Genomic DNA, 20118 nt, shown 5'->3' on the forward strand with positions numbered 1-20118 from the left:
TGAAACTCCAATACTTTGGCCACCTCATGCAAAGAGCTGACTCATTGGAAAAAACTCTGATGTTGGGAAAGATTGAGAGCAGGAGGAGAAGGGGACGACAGAGGATGAGATGGATGGATGGCATCACTGACTCAATGGACATGGGTTTGGGAAAAACTCTGATGTTGGGAAAGATTGAGAGCAGGAGGAGAAGGGGACGACAGAGGATGAGATGGATGGATGGCATCACTGACTCAATGGACATGGGTTTGGGTGGACTCCGGGAGTTGGTGATGGACAGGGAGGCCTAGCATGCTGCGGTTCTTGGGGTCACAAAGAGTTGGGCATGACTGAACGACTGAACTGAACTGAAGAAAATTTTGTGGAAAATTATGAATTTTATATTACCCTTACAGCATAAGTACTGATATTATTCCTAATAAGTATATGAGATATACAGACATGCTTTTAAAGTTTCCATGAGATAGCAAAAAACCTAAAGAGGCTTAAGATTTTTGTTCCTAGCTCATTTCAAAGCCTTCAATATCTTTGCAATGGAATTTATTCCTTCTTTAGTACCATATAATATTTGTTTACAGGCTTCCCTGGTGGCTCAGATGGCCTGGTGGCCTGCAATGCAAACCTGGGTTTGAATTGCTGGGTCTGGAAGATTCTCTGGAGAAGGAAATGGCAACCCACTCCAATATTCTTGCCTGGAGAATCCCATGGACAGAGGAACCTGGTGGGCTATAATCTGTGGGATCTCAGAGTCAGACACTACTGAAAGACTTAACACTTTACCTTTCCGTGTTTGCTTGCAGAATATATAACTTAATCTGTCATGTCCCATTTCACTACAAATGTAACACACACACATTTTTTGCATGTATTTTTAGTGGGGGCCTTCCAGAAATACATACAGTAAAAAATTCATAAATGGATATGTTTCCAAGAGAAGCACCTTAAAAAACATTTAGAAAGGAAAAGAAATTTCAATATCTGCTTATATGATTCATAAACATAAACTAATAGCATTCTTTAAAACTAAGAGTCTGTCTGACATCTAAATAAAGAAAATATCTAATTTATGATAGCTAATCTATCAACTTCTGTGGAGAAAATTTGCAATCTTTTCTGTGAACCATAAAGAAGTCCTGAATAGATGGAAATAAATAGCCTTTACTTGCCTAGAAATTCAATGCTATGAGGGTATAATTAATCTATATATTCAAAGCAATCAGAAGGAAAATGATTTTTTTGGTTTCAGGGGAAATTTAAAATATTGTGTTAAAGTTCATTTAGAAAATACAATTATGAAATAGAAGCATCTTGTAAAAGAAGAACATTCTTGGATAATGGCTCTAATTTGGGGTCAATTTGTGAATTATGTTCTCATTATCTTTCTCCTCCATTGCTGTCACTTTCTTGGCCAGAAGTAAAAAAATATCATTGTGTCAAATGGTTATGTGTGATTCTCTTGCTAAAGCTAACTTTTTAAAAAATTAATTTTTTTGAAGGATAATTTCTTTATAGAATTTTGCTGTTTTCTGTCAAACCTCACCATGAATAGGCCATAGGTATACTTATATCCTCTCTCTTTTGAAACTCCCTCCCATGTCCCTCCCCATCCCACTCCTCTAGGTTGATGCAGAGCCCCTGTTTGAGTTTCCAGAGCCATACAGCCAACTCCCTTTGGCTATCTATTTTACATATGGTGATGTCAGTTTCCATGTTACTCTTTCCATACATCTCACCCTCTCCTCCCCTCTCCCCATATCCATAAGTCTATTCTCCATGTCTGTTTCTCCACTATTGCCCTGTAAATAAATTCTTCAGTACCACTTTTCTAGATTCTGTATATATGTGTTAGAATACAGTATTTATCTTTCTCTTTCTGATTCACTTCACTCTGAATAATAGGTTCTATGTTCATCCACCTCATTAGAATGGACTCAAATGCATTCCTTTTTATGGCTGAGTAATATTACTCAGTTGCAAAGAGTCAGACAAGACTGAGTGACTGGACTGAACTGAATATTACTCAGCCATAAAATGCTAAATTTTAAAATGAAATAATGATAAGCTATATGAGCAGGAGGAGATGGGGATGACAAAGGATGAGATGGTTGGATGGCACCACCAACTCAATGGACAGGAATTTGAGCAAGCTCCAGGAGTTGGTGATGGACAGTGAAGCATAGCATGCTGCAGTCCATGGGGTTGCAAAGAGTCGGACACGACTGAGCAACTGACCTGAACTAAACTGATACGATAAACTACAGTGTTTGCCTCTATGAATATAAATCAAAAACTTTGGAGAGTAATGTTTGGGGCAACTAGTTACTTAAAAGAAAAGATGTAAGGCTGTAAACAGGATAGGAGAATCACCCACAGTACCTGCTAAAGTTTTGGAATTACAGTGTTCCTGCATGAAGTAAAACAAAAAACAACAACAAAAAAATCTGTACAGCATGGATTAGAGAAAAGAAAACAAAGTCATCTTCAAGAGTAAGAGTGGAATCTGGACTAGCAAAACCTAATAGTACCCTTACTGGTCTTAACATACTTGAAGAGAAATATGTATAAATATTATATTATGTTATTTGGGCTTATCCAAAAAAATATATAGAAATGGTTCAGGCAGATTGGCATGAAAAGCCACAAAGCAGAAACATGAACTAGTACTGAAGATGATCTACAGGATGTTCAAGGATAAAGGGAAAAAGATGGGAGGAAAGGAGACATGATCTGAATTAATGTGTTTTAACTAAGCTCATTGTATTACTAATATAATAGGGAATTTCCCACCTTCCTGTGTCTAAAGCATGACATCTGTGCCCTAATTGTGTCATTACAATGTAGTGTCTTCTCAATTCTCTGGTCCTCCAGATTTTTATTCATATTGGAAAGGAAGTCCCTGGGCTGCAATAACAGTTTCCAGGATCAATAACAGAGGAGAAAAAGAGTTCTGATTTGGTTTCATTTATTTTAAAAAGGAGAAAGAAAAGAAACGTATGAATATTAGAAAATAGGCAACAGGTAAATTCTTTTTAGTATTTTGCTTATATACTTGAGATAATCAGCATAAACACTATTGGGAATAATGAGAGATCAGGAAGAATGCCAGCCACCACATAGTTATGCAAAGATCAGCTAGACAGTATAATCAATTTTAAAATAAAGCATGAAGGCAGAAATCAGAAAAAGCAAGCTTATCAAAATAAATGTAAGTGGATTACATCACCCCATTTCAGAGATTAGAATTTTAGATTTAGTGGGAAAAAATACCCACTTTTAAGAGAAAGGTTGAAAAGCTAAATGTGTGAACCAAAATGAACAGGCAAATGATAACAAATGAAGAACCAGCATTACTATCATACAATCTATTAAAGTTGAAAAAATACTGCTTTATATTCATTTAAAAAGTACAGCATATCAATAAATATAAAGCAAATGTAGAACATTTTGCAACTAACAATGTAACATATACATATGTAAACTGGAAAATATTAGAGATAAATTTGGATACATTTTACAATTAAAATAGATCTTAACATACTTTTTTTCAAAAAATTATAAGCCAATAAGATAAAATGTAAATGCCAATTGAAATTTTAAATATTGCAACTAGCAAGTTTTCTTTTTATTATATATATATAGAGAAAGAGAATGTGTGTGTGAGTGCACATGTATTTAGACATCAAATCATTTACCTCCAAAATAGAGAATAAGTGTTCTTTATAAACCTCAATGTAATACTAACCAAAACTGATTTGAATTAGGTCGCAGTGAAAACATCTATCCAATGCTCAAAATAGAAAATATATAAATCACACTAACTCCAAAAGTTTAAGTAGATATTAAAACAGAAGACCAGCTAAAACAGTTATTTGGAAATTATAAAAATATTATAATAGTTAAAAGTTAAAGGGAAAATACTATCTAACAAACCAAATAAAATAGTATATTCAAAACATAGGATTGTATTGAAACATCATGGATAAATAAGTTTTATTTCAAGAATGTATTCCAAATTAAAAATTAATTTATGAGACTCAAAGGGATAAAATTTGATGATTTTTATAAAGAAGTAACCAATAAAGTCTCAGACCTATACTAAAATCCTTAATTATCAATAGAGAAACTTTCTTAAATATTATAAAGGGCATTTATCAGAAGTCAACAACAAACATCGTACTGAATGGTAAATGCTCTAAGCCTTCCTATTTAAGAATAAGAAGTATATCATCATCACTCTTATTTAACATAGGTTTGAAGACCCCCACCAATTTCACAAATAAGAAAAACAAATATCAATTACCAAAACAGGTAGTATTCTACTTTTGTTTAAAATGAGAATGTAAAAATGGACAGTAGAAGTGTAAGAGCTAATATGCTAACAGTATTTCTTTTTTCTGGGTTATATGATTACAAAGGATTTCTTGCTGCCTTGTTTATAATTTTATATTTTTCAGCTTTCTACATTGGGCATGTGTTACTTTTATAGTCATAATCAAGTTATTAAAATAAATGAATATATCTTACAGTATCACTGTTATCCCTTATTTCAGAAATAATTTTATTAGTTAAAAGCTCTGGTGACTATTACATTGCAGGTAATAATTTCAACATTTTTACTAATTTTAATAAGTAGAATATTTTCTAAAAATAATGAATTTGGAATAAAAGTAAAAAAAGGCACAGATGGAAAGAACAGTCTTTTGGACTCTGGGAAAAGGCGAGGGTGGGATGATTTGAGGGTAGTGTTGAGATGTGTATATTATCATATGTGAAGCAGATCGCCAGTTCAGGTTTGATACATAAGGCAGGGCTCTCAGGGCTGGTGCATGGGGATGACCCTGGGAGATGGGATGGGGAGGAAGGTGGGAGGGGGTTCTGGATGGGGAACACACGAGCACCCGTGGCTGATTCATATCGATGTTTGGCAAAAACCACTACAATGTTGTAAAGTAATTAGCCTCTAATTAAAATAAATTAATTAATTTTAAAAATTCTTTCAAAATAATAAAAATCTATTTCTTATTTGAAAATCTGAGAGAGCTCAAATAATAAAGCCCTTAAAGTACAATTATAACAAATCTATTGCTCTTCAGGGATTAATGTCATGCACAAATGCAATAGTTTTCTAAAAATACTATGGTATCAAATTTTACCGATTTTACTTGCTATTTTATCTTAAAACATTTTAACCATCAGTTACATAAATATCTGTTTATGAATCTATATATGACCAATTTTAAAAGCCACACTTACACTGGGAGCTCAAGGCTTTCTCATTCCCCAAGAAGTTAATTGCCGGTATGATAGCTTGACCCTTCCCAGTAGAGCTCACGATAACTTCTTCGTTTTCTAAGATCTGTAGCTTGATGAATACATCTGGTTTGGATGTGCGTACCTGTATTGTAACAGGATGTGGCGATGCAACTTTAACTGAATACCTGTAAAGAAAAACATTCATCTTTATCAACAGTCTTTTCTTCAAATCACTAAGGAAATTGTATCATTTACTGATATGATAATCTACAAGTAAACCTACTTTATACAGTCAGTTAAAATCCTGGAAATGTTAGTGCTATTATAGACTTTGGCTAAAGATCCCAGTACGCTCAAGTAAAATGAAATTATGTATGAGGTGCTTATTACTATCACATCCCAAGCAGAGATAGGAAATGTTTTATTTAGATATGGTATGCGCTCACTGATAAAATTTGATAGATTGCAAACTACTGCCACATCGCATCTTTCCATCACGCCCTCCTCTCCAGTGGAACAAAGAGCACGGCTGGCAGTAGCTTTCAAAACTTCACTGTCAAGTGTTTTCTTTGAGCCACAAAAATAGAAATCAAAAGTAGTACTTGTCACCTGTGCTCTCACCCTTTAACCATGCTGGTTGGGAACCTCTTGGAAAAATAATGAAAATTCCTAACTCTGTCCCTTAATGCAGTCTAAGATCTCTAGTCTTTTTGTTGGGGTTCTTTCCTACTTTAGGTGAATCCTTGCAAATGCTCAGGATTCTATAAACTTTCAGTTTCTCTACAAATTTGCTTTTCTCTCTTCTCTCTTCTGTATCTTGTTTCCTCACTTTACTACTTCTTGAGTTTGGCTTTTGTACCCAAGGAGGTCTCACCTGTTTAAAAACGGATCAAAACAAGACAAAAACCAAACTGAAAAATATCTTCAATCAACCCTGCTGTTCAGCCTCAGCTCTATTTTACTCCCCAGCTTATAGTCTAAGAAGAGTTGTCAACTTCTACTGTCTCAGCTCATCACCTTCCATTCACTCACAACACCCTACTCTGCCTCCAACAAGGTGCTAAACTTGCTCTTGCCATGGTTTCAAGCAGCTTGTCACTACCCTAGAGAAATCTCAGTTCTCATCTTCCTTGATCTCTCAGGGGAATTTGACAGGGTTGAATCAACCGTCATTTCTTCTTTCTTCAAAAACCTTTTACCCATGGGCATAACAATTTTTGTACCTCCTAATTCAAGGGTGTTTTTTTTAGACTTCTCTCACATCAACATTCTCATAAATATCAGATAATCTTAATATTCTGTCCAGTATCTGACTCTTTTTGTACAAACTTTCCCAGCAGAAAGTACAAACTGCCCAGCAGAAATGGGCAGAAACAGAATACTCATTTCCAAATCCATGTTTCCAGCCCAGCACCCCTATGCAATATCTCTCATACATTTCACTGGCCTACCAAGTTTAACATGTAAAAATGAATTAATCATCTTTCTGTTGCCCAACCAGCAAATAGAGTCCTCTTCCTGAAACCTCTATTTAAATAAACAACACTTATTCTCCAACAGTTTCCAAAGTCAAACCATAATCAACCAAGATTGTCCATTTCACTTCCTTGATATCTTAAAATCCTTTATTTTCCCTCTGGATTCACTGTCACTGTTTGTTATAGGTTAAATTATTTCTTCTCAAAAACCTGCTGGAGTCCTAAACCCTAGCACCTCACCATGCCCCCATTCTTGGAGATATTATCCCACAGAAATCATCAAATTAAAATGAGGACCTTATGAAAAGGAGATATCTGGAAAGAGAGAGACACAGGGAGAATGGTGCATGAAGAGGAATACAAAGACCAGGGTCATAAATCTACAAGCCAAAGAGTTCCAATGACCAGCAACGTCTAAAAGAGAGAGCATGGGGTATTTTCTCCCTCACAGCCATCAGTTCAGTTCAGTTCAGTTCAGTTCAGTCACTCAGTCGTGTCCAACTCTTTGCAACCGCATGAACTGCAGCACGCCAGGCCTCCCTGTCCATCACCAACTCCCGGAGTTCACTCAAACTCACATCCATCGAGTCAGTGATGCCATCCAGCCATCTCATCCTCTATTTCCCCCTTTTCCTCCTGCCCCCAATCCTTCCCAGCATCAGAGTCTTTTCCAATGAATCAACTCCTCACATGAGGTGGCCAAAGTACTGGAGTTTCAGCTTCAGCATCATTCCTTCCAAAGAACACCCAGGGCTGATCTCCTTTAGGATGGGCTGGTTGGATCTCCTTGCAGTCCCAGGGACTCTCAAAAGTCTTCTCCAACACCACAGTTCAAAAGCATCAATTCTTCAGTGCTCAGCTTTCTTCACAGTCCAACTCTTACATCCATACATGACTACTGGAAAAACCATAGCCTTGACTAGACGGACCTTTGTTGGCAAAGTAATGTCTCTGCTTTTTAATATGCTATCTAGGTTGGTCATAACTTTCCTTCCAAGGAGTAAGCGTCTTTTAGTTTCATGGCTGCAAGCGCCATCTGCAGTGATTTTGGAGCCCAGAAAAATAAAGTCTGACACTGTTTCCACTGTTTCCCCATCTATTTCCCATCAGCAGGAATCAATTCAGCTGACGCTTCGATCTCCCAAATTTCAATGAAAGGGAATCACGTATTTAATCACGTGAGTTAGAAAGGTAACTATTCCAGTAGTAAAGGATGGATATGTAATGAATAGGGGCTTCCCTGGTGGCTTAGATGGTAAAGAATCTTCCTGCAATGTGGGAGACCCGGCTTTAACTCTGGGTCAGGAATATCTCCTAGAAAATGGTATGATATGCACCCCAGTATTCTTGCCTGGAGAATTCCATGGACAGAGGAGCCTGGAGGGCTACAGTCCATGACGGTCGCAAACAGCTGGACACAACTGAGGGACGAACACACATATACTGAATAAGGTGATAGAGAAAGAGAGAAAGAAATAGAAAACATGAAGAAAAAGAGTGAATATAATGGAGAAATGTATTCCAGAAACACAGTGTTTCTGTAGATAAAATAAAATGAAACTATGAAGTAGTGGAGGACGCTTAGAATAAAGAGGAGGGCACAAAGATGAGAAGTGTGTGGGAATTAAAACCAAAGATCTGATAAATGAAAGAGAGTGGAGTCCATGATGAGGACTACTTATCTATGTATTCTCAGGGAGATATGAGAATATATAGATAAGTATGAAAAGAAGGATGAGTTGGCAGATAAGGAGAAATATACACAAGAGAAAGTGAAAGAGGAGAGTGAAAAAGTTGGCTTAAAACTAAACATTCAGAAAACTAAGATCATGGCATCTGGTCCCATCACTTCATGGCAGATAGATGGGGAAACAGTGGAAACAGTGGCTGACTTTATTTTGTGGGGGCTCCAAAATCACTGCAGATGGTGATTGCAGCCATGACATTAAGACACTTACTCCTTGGAAGGAAAGTTATGACCAACCTAGATAGCATATTAAAAAGCAGAGACATTACTTTGTCAACAAAGGTCCATGTATTCAAGGCTATGGTTTTTCCAGTGGTCATGTATGGATGTGAGATTTGGACTATAAAGAAAGCTGAGCACCGAAGAATTGATGCTTTTGAACTGTGGTGTTGGAGAAGACTCTTGAGAGTCCCTTGGACTGCAAAGAGATCCAACCAGTCTATTCTAAAGGAGATCAGTCCTGGGTATTCATTGGAAGGACTGATGCTGAAGCTGAAACTCCAATACTTTGGCCACCTGTTGTGAAGAGCTGACTCACTGGAAAAGACCCTGATGCTGGGAAAGATCAAGGGCAGGAGGAGAAGGGGATGACAGTGGATGAGATGGTTGGATGGCATCACCAACTCAATGAACATGGGTTTGGGTGGACTCTGGGAGTTGGTGATGGACAGGGAGGCCTGGCGTGCTGTGGTTTATGGGGTCACAAAGAGCTGGACATGACTGAGTGACTGAAATGAACTGAAAACTGAACTGAACACAAGAGAAGCATTAGAGATGGAACAGAACAAGGAGAGAGTAGAAAGAAGGAAGAGTGTTATGAAGAATGTTTAATGAAAGCCAAATAGGATAACTAAAGAGACTCTCACGGAACGTGAAAGAGCAGAGTGAAAAAGTTGACTTAAAAGTCAGCATTCAGAAAACTAAGATCAGGCATCCAGTCCCACACTTCATGGCAAATAGATAGGGAACAATGGAAACAGTGAGAGACTTTATTTTCTTGGACTCCAAAGTCACTGCAGATGGTGACTGCAGCCATGAAATTAAAAGATGCTTACTCCTTGAAAGAAAAGCTATGACAAACCTAGACAGCATATTAAAAAGCACAGACATTACTTTGCCATATAGGTCTGTATAGTCAAAGCTATGGTTTTTCCAGTAGTCATGTATGGATGTGAAAGTTGGACCGTGAAGAAGGTTGAGCACCAAAAAATTGATGCTTTTGATATGGTGTTGGAGAAGACTCTTGAGAATCCTTTGGACTGCAAGGAGATCAAACAAGTTAATCCTAAAAGAAATCAATCCTGAATATTCATCATAAGGACTGATGCCGAAGCTGAAGCTTCAGTACTTTGGCCACCTGATGCAAAGAGCTGACTCATTAGAAAAGACCCTGATGCTTGGAAAGATTTAAGGCAGGGAGGGGAAGGGGATGACAGAGGAAGAGATGGTTGTATGGCATCACTACATGGATGATGATGGACATGAGCTCAAACTCAATGGACATGAGTTGAGCAAGCTCTGGGAGTTGGTAATGGACAGGGAAGCCTGGCATGCTGCAGTCCATGGGGTCGCAAAGAGTTGGACATGACTGAGTGACCGAACAACAATAAAAATAGGATGAGGACTGAGAAACCACTCATGCAACATAGGCTGGATCTTACATAACATTTATACAATCATATTGCTTTCTGTTTTCAAAAGAGTATAAAATTGAAGTTCAAAATTAGGATTTTACCAAAAAAGTTATTATTTTGATAATATCAATATTTAAATAAAATATTTAAATTTAAAGTCAACTATGTAATACAAGATATTGATATTTTAAAGGAATGCATTTCTTTTCTGTTACATACCTGAATATAATTTTCTTATCATTGGGTATGTAATAATCTCTGATTTCCTTTATGGCAAAGGTGTTACATGGAGGGTCTCGAGACAGGCACGGGAGTGGATGATAAGAACCAATGAGGCGCAGTTTCCATCGTGAGGATGACACATACATGTCACCAGTATATGCTTCGGCCACAAATGTATAGCCTTTCTACAACAAAGAAGAATTACACTGAAGTAAGTAATATTGTTCGGAGAGGGCAATGGCAGCCCACTCCAGTACTCTTGCCTGGAAAATCCCACGGATGGAGGAGCCTGGTAGGCTGCAGTCCATGGGGTCGCTAAGAGTCGGACACAACTGAGCGACTTCACTTTCACTTTTCACTTCCATGCATTGGAGAAGGAAATGGCAACCCACTCCAGTGTTCTTGCCTGGAGAATCCCAGGGATGGGGGAGCCTGGTGGGCTGCCATCTATGGGGTCACACAGAGTCAGACACTACTGAAGCAACTTAGCAGCAGCAGCAGCAGCAAGTCATATTGTTACTAGTTTTCAAAAATACAAAGTATGGTTTCACTAAGGTTGGTAGTATAGTGGTGAGCTTAGCTGCCTTCCAATATATGGGTGGTGCTAAGTCACTTCAGCGGTGTCCGACTGTGCAATCTTATGGACTGTAGCCAGCCAGGCTCCTCTGTCTAAGGGATTCTCCAGGCAACAATACTGGAGTGGATTGCCATACTCTCCTCCAGGGGATCTTCCTGACCCAGGGATTGAACCCATGTCTCTTATATCTCCTGCATTGGCAGGGAAGTTCTTTACTATTAGCGCCACCTGGGAGGCCCCTTCCTATATATGGTTTCACAGTACTAAAATGCTTTATCTTAATATGCATAAAAATCTTCAAATCTCTTGATAAGTGACAAATCACTTAGTATTATGTTTTGAAATCCCTCTTAAAAACTTCCATCTTACATGTTTTTTTGAGAAAATGGAACACTCTAATATTTCTGTTTGTATGTTTCCCTGGCCATTAAAAAATGCTTAACTGTGGTAGATGATTATTACATTTCCTTCTAATTCTTCTAATGCTACCTAAGACAAGTTATTTATTTATTTTTTTTATCATTGCCTCCTGGATTAGCCCAATAGCTTCCTACTTGATTTTCTTGTCTTTTCAGAATCACCTTTCTAAATACGAGATGAAAAAAGCAGAAGAGTTTATGGAAATATAGTTCCCTTGGTATGATGAGTGGCAAGTAAAACTATTGAATTAGCAGAGGTCTGGTTGCATGGAACCCAGTTGTGAGCCTGGAGATGAGCTCTTGGAGAAATGAAGCAATTAAGGAACCTGGGAAAGTGACAACACACAGAAGTTCAAAGCAATTCTGAGTTTATAGTTCCAGACATTTCTAACAAGGCAGGAAAATACAGGTTTTGTATGCCAGTTGCTCTCTGATGCAGAGAAAACTCTCTGATGTTTATGGTGGTTTAGTTGCTAAGTTGTATCTGACTCTTTGCAAACCCATGGACTGTAGCCCACCAGATTCCTCTGTCCATGGGATTCTCCAGGCAAGAATACTGGAGTGGGTTGCCATTTTCTTCTCGTTTAAAGCTACCCCCCAAATTTAAGTTTACTCAAGGAAGGGAGGTTTACAGTGGAGCTACTAAGCAAAAGCTAAACCAAACCCAAAGAATGCTGCATGTGAATAAGAATCAGAGTCTTGTGTGGTTCTAACTAAATACCCAACTAAAGATCTCTACCAAAAGTAGGTATCGATGACTAACATGATCAGTATTAGTATACTTATCTGGTGAAGTAAAGAGCTCACCTCTAGAATTTAATGACATCTGTGAACTTAGCAGAATCTCCCTTTGAATTAAATCATCTTTTTCTTATGGATCTTTGAGGCCTTTGATTTCCAATTACAAATGTAAAAAATTTTTATATTCAAAAGGAAATCTAGGCAAAATTTGGTGAGTGGCTGTATAAACACAATCTTCAAACATATTTAGGAATCAAATAAAAAACCCAGTGGGAAACTGAGACAACCTGATGATGATTTGGTTGAGGGATAAGACTAAATGTGCTCTTTACCTCCATTTTCATTTTAAGAGTTTGTATGATTTTATAATTTTAATAATGGGGATTTCTAACATTTTCCTTTTGTCATATTTTCTTTGGCAAAAAGATAAGAAGGGGACTAAAAGGAGAATATTCTGGCACTCACATTAAGTACCTATTGCTGTCAAATACACGAGACTTCTCTGCAGAAAGACCAGGGCCTAATTATGGGTTGAAAACACCTCTGTTCTACCTTCTGCTGGAAAATCTCAGGGTGCTGGCTTCTCACTGCTATTCTATCAAATGAGGAGAATCAATTTAAACCTACCTTATTCTTGGTATAAAGATAAGGCACCACTTTTTGGAACACTTTTGGCACTTGTTCCATTGTGTCATTGTTAACAATGTGGAGCATACAGACTGGAAGTGTAGTATATACTTTGGGAACCAAAATCATATCTTGAGGAACCAAAAATGTTTCTCTGTAATTACAAAAGAGTGAAGTTTCCCTTGGCATGAACATCATAAAGAAAGTTTGAAATTAAGTTTGAAGCCAAGAAATAAAAAAATAAGTTTAAAGTTGCAAATAACTTAAAGGTACACATATTTTTTTCCTTTAGAATTCTAATTAATACATTATTTTTTTCATGCAAATGCTAACCTTTTAAGAAATCCTATTTATAAATAATTTGTGACTCTAACATGCTATTGCTTGGAAATTAAATAGTTCATTTCTATACTAAAAGCATATCAGTTTATTATATTATGTGTGCATGCTTAGTCACTCAGTCATGTCCAACTCTTGAGACCTCATGGACTGTAGCACACCAGGCTCCTCTATTCATGGGATTTTTCAGGCAAGACTACTGGAGTGGGTTGCCTTTTCTCCTCCAGGGGATCTTCCTGGCCCGGGGATTGAACTTGCATTTCCTGTATCTCCTGCATTGCAGGTGTATTCTTTACCTGCTGAACCATTGGAGAAGCCATATTCATCAAAAGATCTAATAGTTAACTTCATATTCTTCATATTTTGTTTAATGAAACATGGATAAAATTTCTATAATAGCTCATTTATGCACATCAGATATGGAAGGAATTTTAACTAAGTTCCGAGAGCAAGTTAAATGGTCATAGTATTACTACTATCACAAATAAAACTCTCTCTATGTAAATATTTTATACCACTTGGGGGTGATATTATTCACCAATATATGATAGCCTCACCTGAAAACTATAAACCAAGTGTTTGGTGGCTGGTCTGTGTAAGTCACAGTATAGTCAGCAAAAGCAATCTTAGTTTCTTCATCTTGATAGCATGGATAAGATTCCATAGATTTGCACTTGCTTTTAAACATAAGTCTGGAAAGGTAAAAATAATTTAAGTACCAATGGCAAAAGCAATTTTTGAAATAAATTCTATTTATAAAAAACGAACCAAAACAAAACAAAAACAAAACCCACCCAGCATAAAATATTGCAGTCCATTGTTGGATGGATTGAGTACTTCATCAAATGAAGGCTCATTGTGTGTGGCTCAAAGGCAGAGGTGACCATTTCAGGTCAACCATGATGTCTCTCGAAAGTGCCCAAAGTTATCTGAAGTTCTTAGTTGAAGGAGAACCTAATTCCTGACTCTGGGAGTAATTAAAATTTACAGATGGGAAATCAGCACCAAAGATCAAGCTATAAGGGTGAGAAAATTAGAAGCAGGAAAACTAGCAATAAAACTGAATAGGAGCCACTGAAAGTCTGGGGATTCAATGTAGAGAATAAATAATAGAACATAGTTTACAGTAAGGAATTGATTTCTAAAAAAAAAAAAAAAAAGATTTTAAAATAAACCCTAAAAGCAAAGGCCATGAACAAGGGGAGAGTGCCAGAGTTTTCCTTGTACATGATTTCTAGTGCAACTAGGTTTTTCCATGATTGCCCCACTGGCAGGCTGTGGTATATTCCAGAACACAATGGAAATGATCAGAGAGATCCTGGGTCGTGTAGCTCCCACCCAGCCAGGAACCGGAACCAGCCTCAGTAGCACTAGGGGTCTCAGGTCTTTTGTATAATGTTGGGTATTAGCTGGGACAGAAGCTATAATAGTCATAGACCGTGGTTCTCTGTAGGGGTCTATACAGAGCTGGAGCTGCTCTTGGCTTCCAGATGGCAGATGGGTTGACTGTACTGTCAGTGGGAAGCAAAGCCATAGAGATCCTCAGGGAGGACAGGATTCATCTGCTCTTTCTGATTGCTGGTCTTTGGTAGTGGAAGGAAAATGATAGGTTTATATTTGCACACCCGCGTTTTAGTTGTGTCCACTCTTTGCACCCTTTTGGACTGTAGCTTGCCAGGCTCCTCTGTCTATGGGGTTTTCCAGACAAGAATACTGGAGTGGGTTGCCATGCCCTCCTCCAGGGGATCTTCCTGACCAAGAGATTGAACCCGCATCCCCTGTGTCTCATGCATTGCAGGCGGATTCTTTACCCCCTGAACCATCAGGGAAGTAGGGTATTAAAAAGCTTTTATTTTTTTTTTTTTTTTTTTAAATTTTATTTTATTTTTAAACTTTACATAACTGTATTAGATTTGCCAAATATCAAAATGAATCCGCCACAGGTTTACATGTGTTCCCCATCCTGAACCCTCCTCCCTCCTCCCTCCCCATTCCATCCCTCTGGGTCGTCCCAGTGTACCAGCCCCAAGCATCCAGTATCGTGCATCGAACCTGGCGGCAACTCATTTCATACATGATATTTTACATGTTTCAATGCCATTCTCCCAAATCTTCCCACCCTCTCCCTCTCCCACAGAGTCCATAAGACTGTTCTATACATCAGTGTCTCTTTTGCTGTCTCGTACACAGGGTTATTGTTACCATCTTTCTAAATTCCATATGTAAGAACAGAGACCAGGTTGGTTATATCTTCTAGTGCATGTGGCATTTTTTTGGGTACTTTCTATATACACAACCATATTGCCTGTAAATGCTGGCTTTATTTCTTCCCTTCAAATTCTACTGACATTTATATTGTTTTATTACCTTTTTGCCCTTTTCAGAATTTCAGGATTACCTTGAATAGAAGTGTTTGGACAGGCATCTTTGTCTCATTCCCAACTCAAGGAAAAGCATTCAAACTTTCACCACTAATTATGTTTACAGTAATTTAAAAAATATACTAGGTACCATAACATATTAAGGAAAATCTTCTCTAAACTTAGTTAGCTAAAAAATTTTTAAATTTTGAATTTGTGTTGCTTTTTTTCAAATGTTTTTTTCTGAACCTATCCGAAGGACCAAATGATTTGTTCCTTTTCCCTGTTAACGTGCCGAATTAATGCATTTCCTAATGTTAAACCACTCTTGCATGTCTCAGAGTGGGAAACCCACTTAATTAAAAGATATTATCTTTTTATATCATTCCAATTTTGATTTGCTACATTTTTTCATCTAATTTCAAAGGGTGACTGGTTTGCAATTTCAGTTTTTTGTTTTCTTTTTTTTTTTTTAACTATGTTTGCTGAGATTCTAAAACCAAAGTTTTGAGTTGCTAAGTGTTTCCTCTTTTTTTCTGTTCTCTAGAAGATGTGTAATATTAATCTTGTTTCTTAAATTCACTAGTTGATCCATTTAGCAAATTGCTAGAGAATATATTATGCATCCTTGCCTTATTAGCATTTCATCTAGATTATTACTTTTACCATTTCTGCAGTAATGCCAGAACTTTAGAACTCTGTAGCTCCATTTATCCAATTTCTGCATTTTGCATTGCTAAGGTTAAGATTTTACTCCTACATGTAGCCATTAGTCTAATTGTCCTTTGGAAATAATATGTCTCATTTTTCTGGTAACTTTGAAAATTTTTCTTCCGGCCTTTGGTTTCTGGCAGTTTGACTATGACAAGTCTAGGTATGGTTTCCTTTGTGTCTTTCCTGCACAGACTCTGCATGCAGAGTCTCTTGAAAATACAAGTTGATGTATTTTATCAGTTTTAGAAATTTATCAGCTATTATATTTTTATATTCTGGTACTATAATGATATAAATACTGGACTTTCTAAGCATGTCCCACATTTTCCTTAGTTCTTTCCTTATTTTCCACTATTTTTCTATTGACCTATCTCCCAGTTCACTAATCTCTTCCTCTGTTCTGCCTGATATGCTGTTAAACTCAAACATTTAAAATTCAGTTGTTAGAAACTGTATTTATGTAATCTTCATTTAACTGTGCTTTATTAATCTAAACTTTTAATCTATTTTCTCTTTATTCTTTATTTTCTTGAGCATTTCCATAATAGTTACTGTTAGAGATTTGGTCCGCTAGCTCCTACATCAAAATGGTCTGCTTCTTTTATGTATTTGTTGTTGTTCAGCTGTTAAATTGTGTCTAACTCTTTACAACCCCATGGACTGCAGTGTGCCAGGCTTCCCTGTCCTTTACTATCTCCCAGTTTGTTCAAACTCATGTTCGTTGAGTCAGTGATGCCATCCAACCATCGTATCCTCTGTGGCCCCCTTTTCCTCCTGCCCTCAGTCTTTCCTAGCATCAGATTTATTCCAAGAAGATTTGTGGTTAAAATGCAGTTTTCCTAAGGCCCAATTTACCTCACACTTGTCCTTGTTTCTAGAGTGCAGTTCACCAGGGATTTCAAGCTATGGCTTTCACTGTTGAAGCCTGGCGTGCTACAGTCCATGGGATTGCCAAAGAGTAGAACACAGATTAGCAATTGGACATCAAAAACAACAATAGTCTCCCCTAGCAGGTCCTAAACTTTTAACATTTGTCTCCTGAGCACCAAAAGACTTCAAGAAACTCTGCTTTGCTTCTCAGAGTTTTCCTGCTTAGAATATTAGATAAGTGCAGTGAAGATAAATAAGAAGTAGTAACTGGGGAAGTTCAGAAGCAATGGTATGTTTCTAGCTGCAGTGATTAGGGAAAAACCCTTTGAATATGGTGGCATTTGAATTGGAACTTGGAGGATACCAAGATACTGCAATACAAAACCAAAACAATATTGTAAAGTAATGAACCTCCGATTAAAATAAATAAATGTACATTAAAAAGAAAAAAACATCATTGAGCTGCTTTACCTTAAGAGAGAAACTGCATACTGTTCCATATTCTGTTCCAACATAGCCCAAACTTTCTGAAGCGTATCTGCAACACTGGCATTTTCCTTTGTATCTAAAAATAACAATATAAAAACTGTAAGGTGCCTGAAAAACCATCTTGTTCTAAGCCCTCCTTTTACAGGTGAAGCACTTGAAACTCACAAGTAAGGTGATATCCAGAGTCAGAAGCTTTACTAGCAATAAAAGCATGTTTAAAATAGAAAGCTAAAAAAAATAAAATAAAATACAAAGCTATGAACCTTTAGCTGAGAGTTCTGATCATCATTTTATGCTGTTTCCCTTTATCTCTAGTTAAAAAATCATAAAATGCTCTTTGATCTAATTGAATATACTCATCAAAGAGTTTACAACAAAAGATCCCTTATCACAGCAAAAAAGTCCTTACGAACGCTCTTGTATTAGAAACTATAATCCATCCATTTTTTTTCCTAAAGAACAGTGGCTAATGGGATCTCACTGAAGCTTAACCTAAAGCATAATCCACAAAAGGCTTAAGAGGAGATGATCTGACAAAAAAATGTGAATCCATCATAAGCGTCTCAAATTTAACATGTCTGAAATTGACTTTTTTTTCTAATTATCTTAATTTCTTCATAGAACTTACTGGTATCTGAAATCGTTATCTTAATATATTTACTTTCAATTGCATGCCTGGGACCACTATAACACAAGATTCATTAGAGCAGAAACCTTGGAAGTTTTACTAATTTCTGTAAGGCCAGAACATAGAATAGTTCTGCATACACAAGAATTATTCAAAAATTATATGTTGAATGAGAACACAAATACTATTAAAAAGCTGCTCATTTTCTTTTATAAAGAGAAAAAATTTTTATATGAATATACTTTTTACAGTATATATGGACAAACAACAGGGATATTTTTCTATCACAAAACTATGCAATGTAGTTTGTTTGTTTAACATTTATGGATCTATAGTTTTTACTGCTTTGATGAACATTTTGATATTTCTCATTGTTTCAGAGATACTTTTACAACAAAATGTTTCAAAATACTCAAAGAATTCTATGGGAGGCAAGGCTTTTACATAAAAATGTCAACAAAATTTGCAGAATGAAAATAATTGAATATAATTTTTTTGCCTTTGCAGTGTTTTATTTTGAGCTGATAAAACAGATCTTTTCACAAAATAGTTTCATATACAAAAATATATTTGATTTGATAAATATAATAATACACTTTGAATGCATTTTATGCTAACTGTATGAGACCATGGACATACGTGGAAACATCTTCATTTAATTCATTCATGCATTCACTTTGAAAAATGGCCTAGAAATGTAAAATTATCTATGACTTAGCTGAAACTGACTGCTGTGCATTCCACTAGGCACTGGGGATGAATGGGAAAAGGCCAGTTTCCTGTTTTTGAAGAACTCACAAAAGATTGGGAAAATACAGCTGATCATTCATTCAGCCAGTATTCGCTGTGTGGTCAGTCTGTGTCAGACACAGACTAAAGCCACACTGCACTAAATTGCAGGAACAAGAGCTTGAGCATACATACCCGCACCCTGAACTCAAGAAATTTCAGTGTTTATAGAATTAAAAACAATTAGCTGAGCCATAGAGTTGAATGAACCTAAAATACTTTTTGTTAGCATGTAAACAAATATTCATCTTTATTTATGCAGGGGCTTCCCTGGTGGCTCAGATGGTAAGGAATCCTCCTGCAATGCAGGGGATCTGGGTTCAGTGCATGGATTGGGAAGATCCCCTGGAGAAGGGAATGACTACCCACTCCAGTATTAAGGCCTCCATGGACAGAGGAGCCTGGCAGCCTACAGTCCATGGGGTTGCAAAGAGTCAGACACAATTGAATGACTTTAACTTCACTTATTTATGCAAGTTAATTTTATAAATGATTGAAAGAGCATACCTGGTGTTCTCGCTTTCATAAGTAATCTGACATATGTTCCTCTCCACATGGCTTGAATTTTAATTGCCGCTGCTACTTCCTCTGGAGAATACTCTTTATCGCTTGTTGGCACATTGTACTTAGCATCTACCCATTCCGCTAGAAAGAGAAAAACAAACTTTGGACTGAAAGTTAATCTAATCTCTACTTCAGTTTTCACTGCCTTTAACTTTTAAGGCCATCTGATGTGTCAAGTGCCACAATGATAGATTTGTTCTTATTTTAACATTGCCTTCTGCAGGTGGTTCCTTTTTAGAATATAAACATTCTGGAGAAGGGAAATAGTAAATATTGACACTTTAGTCAAATACTGTTGAATTCCTCTGTGAAAATAGCAAGAAGGATCTCTTAAAGTTGAAAAAAAAAATGTTAAAATCGTGGGAATAGAGCATTGGAAAAGGAAGAAATGAAGGTTTCTGAGATCAGAATATCTTCCCAGAATTCCTCAAGTTGTACTATATACATAGGTGACGGTCTGCTTTTTAAGGTCAGGAACAAATAAAACTGGGATATTCTGGGCTTCTCTGGAAATACGTGGAAAGGGGACCATGTCAGATCTTCGGAAACTTTTGAGCTTTCTCAGGGCAATGCTTGAACCCTACAACTGTCAATACTGAATTATTCTACCTACACCACAGAAATTTTGGGTGCATTTTTCTCAAATTATGTATCCTAAATAAAGCTA

The 20118-nt window shown here is 36.9% G+C and overlaps 1 protein-coding gene across 2 annotated transcripts in view; it reads right to left on the bottom strand.

Annotated features, from left to right (window-relative positions):
* Positions 1-20118, bottom strand: part of ADGB (androglobin) — a 187019-nt gene that overhangs the window by 48435 nt on the left and 118466 nt on the right. For both annotated transcript variants that reach the window (XM_025294426.3, XR_003111870.3), the window contains exons 22-27: positions 19395-19532; positions 17453-17546; positions 13595-13729; positions 12699-12852; positions 10332-10519; positions 5254-5438 (exon numbers count right to left, since the gene is read on the bottom strand). In XM_025294426.3, coding sequence (XP_025150211.3) covers positions 5254-5438; positions 10332-10519; positions 12699-12852; positions 13595-13729; positions 17453-17546; positions 19395-19532 — 894 coding nt within the window. The remainder of the gene's footprint in view (positions 1-5253; positions 5439-10331; positions 10520-12698; positions 12853-13594; positions 13730-17452; positions 17547-19394; positions 19533-20118) is intronic.

This window comes from Bubalus bubalis, chromosome 10, assembly GCF_019923935.1.
Source record: "Bubalus bubalis isolate 160015118507 breed Murrah chromosome 10, NDDB_SH_1, whole genome shotgun sequence".
In the NCBI taxonomy this organism is placed as follows: domain Eukaryota; kingdom Metazoa; phylum Chordata; class Mammalia; order Artiodactyla; family Bovidae; genus Bubalus; species Bubalus bubalis.